Source organism: Chiroxiphia lanceolata, chromosome 11 (genome assembly GCF_009829145.1).
Source record: "Chiroxiphia lanceolata isolate bChiLan1 chromosome 11, bChiLan1.pri, whole genome shotgun sequence".
Classification (NCBI taxonomy): Eukaryota; Metazoa; Chordata; class Aves; order Passeriformes; family Pipridae; genus Chiroxiphia; species Chiroxiphia lanceolata.
In genome coordinates, this window is record NC_045647.1 from 6193650 (window position 1) to 6205966 (window position 12317).

General features: G+C 46.0%; 1 protein-coding gene across 1 annotated transcript in view; it reads left to right on the plus strand.

The window, feature by feature from the left end:
- LRIG1 (leucine rich repeats and immunoglobulin like domains 1) overlaps nucleotides 1–12317 on the plus strand; it is a 93491-nt gene that overhangs the window by 30042 nt on the left and 51132 nt on the right. The window contains exon 2 of the mRNA XM_032698791.1: nucleotides 7443–7514. Coding sequence (XP_032554682.1) covers nucleotides 7443–7514 — 72 coding nt within the window. The remainder of the gene's footprint in view (nucleotides 1–7442; nucleotides 7515–12317) is intronic.

The window sequence follows — 12317 nt, forward strand, 5'->3', positions numbered from 1 at the left end:
TCCTGAATTCTTTGAGCCATATCAACCACATGCTAAATTAAATTGTAGTGTGGCATAATGCTTCTCAGTGATGTGGTTTTAATTAGTATTCTTTGCATTAATGGCCACAGGCATCTGCTGGAATCAGCGTGGTACCGATTCTTTGGGGATCATGCTGCAGGAATGGAATTCCTTCAGACGGTATCATTGGTCATGACTGAGAGTGATTCATGGTGCAGTTTTCTTGGTGTCTGGATGACCTCTCAAAGTTTGTCTTCACTGTCAAATTAACTCATATTATGGCTTGAGGGTTGCCCTTAAGTTGACTCCCTTCTGCACATAAAGCCCCTTATATGAGCAGGCTATTAACCCAAGCTAATATGATGCTGCTATTGCTGCTAATTTGAACAAGGACATAAGTAAAGCCTGAGTGAGCACATTTGCTGAGCTGCTAACAGAACCTCTCAGTGGTGGGGCACAGCTTCACCCTCATGGGTGCCGTGTGTCCTCCCTGTGTCTGTGGAGCCTCCTTCTCTCCAAAGCACTTAGAGCAGCGGTCTGGGACATTCCCCTCTGTGGTGCCCGGTGTTTTGTTGCTCTTCCCTCCTTTTGGGAGGTAATTGATGCTTGGTGTGGGATATTTCTGTGCCCCATTTCAGAGTCTCTTGTAAGCTGGATACTTTGCCCAGGCAGGCAGTGCACTGTAGTCATGGTACACTGTAAAAGAAATCACAAGGGGCTCAGTTTGGGGTGGAGTGGCTGGAAAGATGCCTAGTTGAAAAGGACCTGGGAGTGCTGGTCAGCAGCCACTGAACATGAACCAGTGTGTGCCCAGTTGCCAAGAAGGCCAGTGGCATCCTGTGGCCAGCAGGACCAGGGCAGCATGATTGCCCCCCTGGTGAGGCTGCAACTCAAATCTGGGGTTTGGTTTTGAGTGTCTCACTACAAGACACACACTGAGGTGCTGGAATGTGTCCAGGGAAATACAGTGGAGTTGGAGAAGGGTCTGGAGCACAGGTATGATGAGGAGCAGCTGAGGAAGCTGGGGTTCCTTAGCCTGGAGAAAAGGAGGTTCAGGGGAGACCTTATCCTCTCTGCAGCTACCTGGTGGGAGGGTGTAGCCAGGTGGGGGCTGGTCTCTTCTCCCAGATAAGAAGCAATAGGGTAAGAGGAAATGGCCAGGAGGTTTAGGTTGGATATAAAATTGTTTTCACTTGGAAGAGTGTAAGGCATTGCAACAGGCTGCCCAGGGAAGTGGTGGAATCACCATCCCTAGAAATGTTCAAAAAACACGTGGATGTGGCAACTGGTGAGACATGATTTACTGGTGGATGTGGTAGTGCTGGGTAAATGGATTTGATGATCTTGGAGGTCTTTTCCAACTTCAGCAGTTCTGTGATTCCAGGTATTGCTCAGCAGTGAGTGGGAGATCATGCTTGAGGCTGAACTGCAAGACACAGTGTGGGTGCAGAGCCCTTCAGTGCAAAACATGTATTATTTCTGCTCTGTATCCTTCCTGGGGAAGGAACTGTGGGCCTGTTATGCTGCATTTGGGAGCAGTAACATGGGAGGTGAGGGTGATGGAGGAAGAAAGGGGTGTAAGGATCTGGAGGTTTATATCAGTTTAGCAGGTGGATTCAAAGGAAACCCAGGAATGGTTGTGGTGGGCTGGGTGAGAGATTTCTCCAAGTCGAGGCTTTGACTTCTGGCAGTGCATCAGCCACTTCAAAGGAACCTGCAAGAAATCCTCCAGAAGGTAATTAAGGACTGCATGTCTGGTATGTGAAAGCTCTTCCTGACTCTCATCACTGTGATGGCAACTCCATTTAGTGGTGATTCGTTTTAGGGAGAACTGAAAAATTCCCATTTCAGGGAATTGCCATGCAGTGCAGATGTGGGCAGCTGGCACTAGAGGCAGGAGCTGTTTGGCTGTTCTTGTCTCCTGAGAATAGAATTTGGACTTGTCCTGTGCACAAGAGTAAAAACTGGACTAAAGCCGCTTCTTTCTGCCTGACAGTCCATACAACTGCCTGCATCCACGAATCTCTTTGATCACTTAATGCTTCAGCTTGTGAGGACTCTGCTATCTCTGGCACCTTCCAAGCTTGTTTAAGAGAAATTTGGATGTGCTTTCTTCCCTGCACAGCTGTACACTTCTAGCATGGCCAACGTGCTCCCACTCTTTTTCCACCCCCTGGCCCCCATCCCCAGGCTAATTCAGCTGCAGCCATGCTTTTCATACCCAATCAAGTGTGCATTGGGGCCTCCATTCCAGCACTGTAAAGCCATCTACAAACATGTGGGAGGAGGATGGTGCCTATTCAGTAAGCTGCAGACTAGGCAGCTATCTTTCGACGGATGAGCCAGAGGAATTTCTATCGCAGTGCTCAATTGTTCTGGGCCCTCGGCTCCCTTTTGTGCAGGAGCAATGAAAAGTTGTGTTATGACAATGGTTGACAAAGTGTTATAATGAAAGCCACAGTTGGCAGTGGCAGAATTTCAAGCCATCCTCCTTTTCTCCAATGCCTGTCATCAAAAGGTGCAGAAGCACTTTTGACGTAATCTTCTGCACTGACAGATAAATGGTTTTGACGTAAGGGTCGGAAACCTTCACCTCTCTGAACAGAATTCAACCATCGTCGTGCTGAGCAGAGACCAGGAACCGCATATGTCTCTATTCCTTTGTCTGGCAAGCCAACCATCTCTGTTTTCGAAAGAGAGGTGGCTTTTCTCTGCACTGGTCAAGTTCCCAAAGCAGAGCCAAAACCTGTACATGAACTCCCAGTCTGCCCTGCACTTTGGCCAAGGAGTTAGGATTGGCACCTCATGATTCAGAGAACTGTCTGATGCTTCCTCACTGGCAAGCAGGACTCTCTCTGTGACAGCATTATTACTTTTAGGAGGTGGTTTGAAGGCAGGCTACATATCTGGTTATTTAACAAGGCTTTCTTTTCAGTCTCTGCAGTGCTCAGTGATCCACAGTGCCAGTTTCTCAATGCCAGCTGAAGGCAAACACTGCTTTCTTATTTAGAGACTGGAATGGCTGAATAGACAGAACAGGGGCCTTCCCATATTGATTTTAGCAGGCTCTCAGTTCCTGTTCATGGGCATCTTACTGACAAAAGGGGAAAACCCTGCATTGTTGGATTAGCCAGTATAAGGAAGAATTGAAGTATGTAATGGATAAATAATATGCAGAGCACTTCTCATGCCATTAAGTCAGAATAAAGTTAAAAATCCCCCACAAACTCTCCCAGTTCAGTAGAAGCTGATCTGAAAAAAATCCAGCTGAATGTTAAGGGCCACTTAAGTTGGTGCTCTTGCTTTATCTTCTCTGCCAGCTGCAGAAGCTTCTGACCTTTGTAGGATGCTTCCCTGAACTCGCAGCCCAGGCTCTTGTCCCAGATTTATATTGGTTGAATTCTGTTTTCTTTCCACAGTTGCCTTGGAGGGATCAAAATATTCTCCCATGAGTAATTCAGCAGAAACATGTACCCATGCAGAGGAGCAGACAGAGCTCTGGGCAGTGTGTGTGGGTATGCCCACGTTTGGGCTCAGCTTAACCCTGTGTTAGGTGCCAGGAAATGGGCAGGACATGGACTCTTGGGACTGGCATAAAACACTGTAGATGATGCTTTATAAACTGCCACTTTGAAGAGATGCCCAGGACGTGAGATAGCTCAGATGGTTAAGAGGAGTGCTGATTTGGGAAAGGCTTTGGGTGTTGATGGCTCTTTCTTTGAAGAAGACATTTTGGAATACTGATGGCAGAAACATTTGTTCAGTGATACATTGGGTACTGCGTGGCATCATCCCAAGGGGCTCCTCAAGAAGGAATGCATTCTGTGCTACGGGAGAGCAGTAAATGTGACAGCTTTCAGCAGTGGGACAGCTGTGCCCCCAAGCTTGGCATCTCCACTCAGCTTGGAGAGACCAAACTGGTGGGAATGTTACGGCCCCTGCAGTGCTTCGTGCCCTGCTGTACATTTGGGACCCACGCTTAGGGGTGGGGGAGCATCATGTGCACCCATGACCTCAAGTTTTGAGTTCCCTTCTTTATTTGCATTACTGGAGCCCAACCAGGACTGAGGCCTCATTTCATCAGCATCGGGCAAACCAAGACAATACCTACCTCAATTTTATTTACAGTCTAAATAGACAAGACAGACAAAGGGTGGCTGTGGAAACAAAAGCTCCAGAGAGGTGATGTGACATGACCGGGTCACACAGCAGGAGATTAAGAGAGCCAGGAATAGACGGAGGTTTCCTGACTCCCAATGATCTATCTATTGGAGCACGTTAATTCTTTCTCTCACTTAAGTGCTGTGACTTGCATGCCAAATAGTGCCTAGTGAGGGAATCTGAGTTCTGGGAAACACATCCTTTGATTGCTAATGCTTAAGGCTAGAAATTCTTGGGTATTTTAATTTAAGTTTTAAAGTACAGCTGGTGTGAGAAATTCAGTAAACTTTATTTTGGCATATCTGTGTAATTTCAGGTCTCCTGCTTGTTTTGTACTGAGTATATTTTTAGCTTGCATTTCCCCACTGATTTTGGAGCAGTGTCTTGTATGTTTGGTGAGGATAGGTGGTGGTTGGGGTGGGTAGAGCGGGGAGAACTGAAGACTTGGGCGTACAAGAAGTCGGAGTTCACCTGCATTTCTGCAGCAACCATTGAAAATTTTGTTGCTGAAGCAATGAAATAGGGCTGTGCTGTCTTGAAGAGCCAGCTACTTGTGCAGTGACTTAGGTGTTCAAACATGTTGAATGGCAGCAACAATAATCAGAAAGTCATTTTGGATGAAGTTAAACTGTGGCCGTGAAATCCCTCAATTTACGAAGACCTTTGTTTTTTTCACTTGTGAACTTCTGAGGTTCATATCAGTGTCACTCAGTTCTTGAGCTCTGGCTAAGCCAGGGTTCTGGTCCTTTTGACAAGTGTAGGGATGATCAGTTTGGTGCTTTTGATTCTCGGGGGGTTTTTTTCTTCATAAAATAGCCCCTTAGCCTATTGCAGAGGAATGTGTTGAGGAGAAAGACATAACCTTAAGAAATGCAATGGTTGGCTGCAATAAAGGCACAGAAATACATGAAAACAGATGGATTCATGCACGGTCATGTCCACAGTTGTATTTCCCTCTTACAGTTTGTCACTAGTATTCCATGTCGGGTTGGTCTTTATTGTGTTGAGCCTATAGGACATTACCTGTTGCATTTTCTCTTTTGCCTGTGGATCAGGCAAGGACAAGCTCCAACCTGATCTTGCTGTGTGGTTTTAAAAAAAAAAAAAGTAGTAATGTAATCTGTGGGCAAATTGCACTTTAATTCGTAATTGTGCTATGAATATGGACTTGGCTTTCAAACGCACTCTGAGTTTAAACTGCAGTTTGACTTTTATTTAGATAAATGCCTTTGAGTTCATAGTGAAATGGATATCTGCTGTAGGCTGGTATTGATTTAAAGGTCTCTTGAGTGTTTTAAAAGACAGTAGGGGCTTACAGGACAGCATATTTTAAACCGAGATGCTTGGTTAGGTTTTACACTCCCATATAGCTTCAGTTCTAGATTCTATTAAGAACCAACCTGTGTTGTTGATTTGTAGAGCCTTCTTCCACAGCAGCTGTTGGCAAAAATTTGAACATTTCGGGCAGGATTCAAGGAGCTGGCTGCTCTGAAGTGGGGAACAGCATGATCACGAGAGCTATCAAATGATTCCTTCGTGCAGGGGAACGCTTTGAGGATTTCCCATAAATGCATTATAAGAGGGCAGGTGATCAATATCTGCTTTTTAGCTTGAAGGGGGGTGTTGATCGCTTTGTGCTAATCATGCAAAGTTGTTAAGCTTTGTAGTCTTTCAAGTCTTGGTATTTGTAAGGTTACTGTGGGCCCAAGTTTCTCTTTGCATTCCCACAGAGTGCAGTGGGTTGGCACGAGTGGTTCAAGCAGGTGGTTTCCATCAATGCTGTTCTACCCTTTTTTTTGTGTGCCTCAGCTCTTGTGTCATGTAGCCTGGGTTCAGTAGGTGCCTCAGTAACTTAGGTCCTGTTTACCTGTTTGGGTTCCAGACCTGCTTGCATTCTGTGGGCACAGTTTTAAAGCAAGGAAAAACACAAACCAGGGAAGATTGGCTGGTTTTCTAGTCAGACTGGCTTGGTTGTTTTAATAAGCAACTCAGTGTTTGAAGGCTTATCTAAAATCAGGCCATGGATCTTTTGGGTTGCGTTCAGAGGTGCAGTAAGAGGGTGTAACCTCCCTGCAGAGGAGACAGGAGGGATGAATTTTACCCACGGTAATATCCTAGAGCAGGGTGTGGAGCAGAGTAAAATTAAAGAAGGTCCCCCTCACAATTTCCTTACAATTCACTGTGGTTGCTTTTCTGCTACCACCCATCAATTTGCCTCCTCCCTCTTTAGATTACACTCTCACAGAAACATGCCAGCACTGCACACATCACTTAATTAAACCACTTGTTACTTTCTGCATCATTAGTCACTAGGTCTTAATTTATCTGTGTTCTCCTAGTTAGTCCCTGGCTGCAGGTTTGACCTGTCCTGTGTGGTGTGCTTGTCTTGGAGGGAAGACTCTGCTGTTCAGCATGTGGTGCTAAAGCGGAGTGTGGCAAAGCTCTTGCTTGTGGTTTTTGGAGTTGGTACTTTATTTGCATTATTTTGGCTGTTTGCTGGCCCTAGCAATCCTTGTAGTGTGTTCCTTTCCAAAGCATGGTGAGCTCTGGATGTGTTTCCAGTCAGGGATGTTCTGTGAGATGGGTCTGCTCTGCCATCGGTCTTTTTTCAGATAATTGAGCACAACTCATTTGCCGTCCATCAGTGAAGTGCTAGAATGTGATTGAAATTTGGGCTGTAGGGTAGCTGGAAGGTGTTGGTTGAGGTTTTTGAGGACCAAAGTATGTACTGCTGCAGGGCTGAAAGCTGTATTTGCTGGTTATAATATAATATAACCTTGTTAGAAAATGTAGAATATATTTTATGTTTACGCATAGTAAGTGTATAAGTATCTATATGTGCACATTTTGTGTGTAACACACAGTGGTATGAAAAAATACTCCATGTGAATATAGCTATAAAATATTTAGTGGACGGTTTGTTGATTGTTTCAATTCAGACTTTAATTTGTCAGGAAATATCCTATTCATCTGTGATTAGTTTTGTGGTTGTGAATAACCAATAGTAAAATAATAAATGTAATTGTGTAATACGAAGACAAATTAAAACCACACTAATCTAATGCAAAGGAGGGAGAAGCTTGGGGAGAGCTAGATAATATTTCTGTCATGGAACTAAACTCACTCTTGTATTCAGCAGGAAAGTGCTGCTCTGCCATTTAAGTTCTCTCCTTTAAAAAAACCCAAACCCTCCCAGTGTAGTCCAGAATAATTAAGATGACTGTGTTTTGCTGAGCAGGGGAACTGCAGTTTGCTGATCCCACTGTCTTTTATTTTAACAGAAACCTGAGCTACAACAAGTTGACGGAGATTGATCCTTCTGCCTTTGCAGAGCTGTCGAACCTGCAGGAAGTGTAAGTATTCCTTCAAAGGTTTTAATTGTATTTTGCCAGGGCAGCTTGTGGGCCAGAAGGAAATTTTATCTTGTTTCCTAAGACAGCACCTTCCTTTAGCTAACTTGAATGAAGTCTGACTTGGTGTGGAGGGTTTTTTTCTCCATATTGTACCTGTGCTGGTTTGTTGGTTTTTTGGTTTGTTTTTTTTTTTAACTGATCAATTAGCAGAACACAACATTCCAATTAAAACAGCAGAGCTGTTATTGGAAATCATTGGAGTTTGCTTCCCTCAGTCTTGTGCAATGCTCCCAGGGAGTAGTTCAGCCAACACACCTGAACATACACATAAAGCTCCTTGCTGAAAGGATAACCCTGAAGCAAGGCAGAACAGCCTGGATTGTGATACCTGATGCCAACCTAGCCCACATCTCCCAGGAAACAAAGGTGTAGTGTAGTGGATAACAAAGCACTTAACTGTGTCTCCTCCTTTCTCAGACATTTGTGCTCCTTTTGGAACCAGAACAAATTCTGTTTGAAGTCTGCCAGGAGAGGCTAGAACAGCAGAGCTGTCTTCTGCTCCGGTGGGGAAGAGAAGGAGCTGGTGAAGGACTCAGTGGCTCTGCCAGACCCCCCTTGCTGGCAAAATAAACTTTTTTTGGGGAGGGAATTGCAGGATTTCCAAGCTCCTGATCTGTGTGGAGGCTCAGCAGTTAACACTCACAGAGTCAACCATTCACAGGGATTCCTGGAGCTCCGATTTTGGGTTTGGAAAAACGAAAGTGACTGAAATTGCAGGCGGTGGGTTGAGGTAATGAGCTCGTGTTTGACTGGTGAATCGCTGGCATACTTGAGGTTTGGGCTCTGTTTGAAGAGCTACTGATGCCTCATGGGAAACTGAAAAAACATTTCCTTTCAGAAACAATACTGTGCTCTGTGTGTATCATGCATTTTCTCTTGTCATCTGTCAGTTTTCATTAAGTTTTGGCTCTGGGGCTCAAGGAGGGGCCAGATCCTGTGATTCTGAAATAGGCAGAAGGTGGAACTCTGCCTGACTGATGCCACATTGGAGTATGGGGATTACTGTAGCATCTCTCCCCTGACCTGATTGCCCCTGGCTCCCCTGCTTACACTAATAGTAGGGACTTGCTAGGAATCATGACTAAGTTAGGAATATGCATCAGGAGTGACTGCAGTGCTCTGAAATCAGTTCCTCATGATCATCCTCAGAGAGAAAGTGATGCAGGTCAGCAAAATGCTGCCTAAAGGATCTGTTTTCTCAGCTTCTCCTTAAACTGTGGAAAGCTTTAAATTACTCTGGGCTTAAAGAAGAGAATTGCAGCCCTGATCCCATGAGACTTCTGAATTATCCTAACATGACTGTGGCTTAGCAATAGCTTTTATTCGTGGAAGTGCCTGAAGGCATGTGACTTCAGGGGAATGGGGTGAGAAATGTGTATGGCTGCTGATTCCTCGGGGAGGGAACTCCCTTGTGCAAAGTGGTGCACGTGTGGAGGGCAGGACAAGCCCTGCACTGAACAGTTAGACACTATAAAAAGGTGTCAGGGTTTTGGGGGAGGTAATGCAGCCCACAAAGTAATGGTGAAGATGGGAGCTGCTTGCTGTGTTAGAAAGGCAGGGTTAGGGAGCAGGGAGAGAGCACAGGACTGAGTAGGAGGGAAAGGGAGCAGTCAGAAATGGGAGACTGAAGGGAGGCAGAGGTCTGGAGCAGAGCCTGGAAGGCAGGCTCTGGAAAGTGTGAGGGAGAAGCTCTATTAAAAGCCCTATCTACCAATCTTGGTTGCTTTTCAATAACAGCTAAACCACAGACCACTGAAATAAACTTCATTTCACAAGGAGAACCACATCTGTATTGCCAGAGCATCTCCTTTCTGAGGATTTTTTAAGCGCTTTACAAACATTCATGAAATAAGCATCATGCTGTGGCATGTCTTGAGAACAAGTCAGTGTTTTGCTGTGCATGCTGCGCTGGGCAAACCGAGGCACCCTCAGGGAAAGAGATTGCCCCAAATAATAGATGCATTGATAAGACCTGAAACCTCCCATGATGCTTCAAACATGGTGTCTGTGGTTCCTGAGCATTACAGGAGGCTTAAAACTCTGTGTCTCTCTCTCTGTGTGAATAATTAGTGTGATGTATTTTGAAAACATCTTGCTTTCCCCTGATTTTAAGAAAATGTCTGCAGACCAAAAGATTTAAACTTCATAGCTTATCTTGGATGCTCTGTTGTGCTTTACTGAGATTGTGATAAAGTAATAGCAGAACTTACCCTACACTTTTCCCTTTCCCTGGGTTTAGGCAGTTGTTTGTGTGGTTTGTTTTGGTGGCCTTTTTGTGGTTTGAGCAGCTTTTCTTTCCTTTAAAGCTTTAAGTCTCTGTGGGATGAAATTTAGTGTCTCAAAGTGGCACGAAATACTGTGATCCCACGTACTCTGAAATAAGTGGTGGAAGCTCAGGGGGTGTGCTGGGGTGGGATGTTACTTTCCTTCAGTCTGTGCTTTCTCTCATCTCTTTTGGTGGCTTCCTCTAATGACAATCCCTGGGGTCCACCCATTCTTGTACCTTGTTTGGGAGGGTGGGATGGAGGGTGCTCCTTTGGGGGTAGGCCCTGTGGTCCTTTCTGGGGTTTCCTCAGGTCATATGGATCATGGGATCCACAAAAGTGATGGTTGCGTGGCTCTGAGATTTTCCAGCCTCATTTGTAACAAAGAAGGTAGTAGCTGTGCTAAAATTCCTCTCCAAACAACTCACCTTTTATTTTCTAAAGTGCCTTTTACTGAAAGCTCTGGAGAGCTGTGCTATTTTTGAGCAGGCTCCATTTCAGCTTGACACCAGCCTGGCAACTGGACTGTAAATATTTTATACGGGTGGCCCCCCCTCCTCCTCTGCCTCAGCATCCAGAGGCAGCGGGTTTGTGTCATCGAAGGCAAGGGCTGGAGAAGAGAAAGGAGACTGAAAGTTTAAATTTGTTGAGCCTGACTGTTCTGGTTTGAGGTTTTTTTCCTTTTCTTTCTTTATTTTTCTTTTTTTTTCATTCCTTTACATGGGAGAAGGGGAAGATGAGTGGGAAATCCCAGGCAAATACAGAACTTGGCTGTCTCCTTTATGTCAGCAACTGGTGCCTGTGAGCCAAGAGAGAAAACGAGGTGGGAGAACCACTTCTGACTGACTCCTGACATGACAGGAGGCTGATATATGAATATCACACTTATGTCAGAGGAGGCTTTGACCAGTTGTTAGATGCTTGTTGGTGTTGGAGCTGCTTAACCAGACTTGACCCAGGCTAGCAGGGGGTGGGCCTAGTTATCCTCCTTCTCCCATGGCTTTTCAAAAGATGCTCAGTTAGATGTTAATGAAGACATCGCACAAATAAGCATTTTAATGCTCTGTCCAGCTTACTCTGTAGCTTTGGAAGCTCTAGACCTTGCTGTAATATGAGCAAGAGTGATCTTTTAGTTGCAGAGTGGAGCTCCTTGCTGAACTGCAATGCATCTGGCTGGCTTTTTTTTCCCCTTACATTTTTTAAGGCATGGGCATAATGTCAGAGGCAGAGCTGAGGCTGAGGAAAGCTTTTATCCCAGCAGTGCCTGGAACTCCTCGTGAAATCAAATATCTTGTCTCCTCTTGGAGGAGCCAGAAGGGAAGCTCTGGGATGCATGTACCAGTGCGCTCTCCCACCTGCCAAAAATAGTTTGAAAGGAAAGAAGAAGAAAAAAAACCCCCAGCAACGTAATTTAGGATTGCCCCAACTCGTGCCCGTGGCTTAGCACACCTAGGCTGTGCAGCTACAGGATGCTGTGCTTCTGGCACTCAGACTGTGATCTTTCCAAGATTCCCCGAGGAAAGGGAGCAGTTTGAAGGTCACCAGTGGCTGATGGATGGGATCAGAGGTGGGTGGGGGTCCCGGCGAGCCCCCGTGTGCCTCCCACCTCGGCCTGGCTGGGGCTTGGGTTTAATGGCTTCAGCATGTGGTGGTGAGGGGGGAGCGGGCAACGTGGCTGAGAAATTAGGTAATTTTCAAGCAGCCAGACAAGCGACTGTTACAGTAATTAATTGACTAATTCACCATACAAACAAGGGCTCTTTAAACCAAGGAAGAGCCGGTCACATGGCAAGGATCTGTTTTCAGTCAGAAAAACACTTCAAACATTAGGCCATTGAAGGGGACCTTTTTTGTGCTGGTGTTTGCAGGAGTGGGAGGTCTGTGATTCAGTGACCCTGGGGGGCTGCACTGTGCTCCCCAGCCGGATGCAGCAGGTCCCCTGTTTTTGGTGGCATTACTGTGGCCAGCACCGCTGTTTTGTGTGTGTGCAGCTGGCTTTGTGGGGAAATCCCTGTGGGATTTCCAGAGGTTTTCCTGGTGTGGAGAGGATGCCTGAGGCTGGCACTCTCTTGTGCCCCCAGGCCCTGACCTGGTATGGAGGGACAAGTGAGGTTTGCTGCTTGGGGAGGGGGTTAAATCCGTGTCCTGAGGCAGTGGGACCCATGGCTGTAGGTGCCAACAGTCTCCTGTCTCAGGCTTGCCTCTGTCATGACTGGAAACTTGGGCAGATGGAGGGCTGTGGCACAATGCCTTCCTCAGTGGAACTTGGAGTGGGTGGAAGGGGGGAAAAAAGCCTTGATCTTATAAAGACACTACTGTGGGACCAGTGGTGGTGGCTCTCATGCATTAAAGAATAAGGTGGGGCCATCAGAGCCCCAGACAAATGTCATTTCTGCCCAAATGTCAGTGTTCCTGGAGACGTGGGGGGCTGGATAAGGGAGTGCCATGGCCATCCCCTGCTCCCATAGGCTTGGTCACA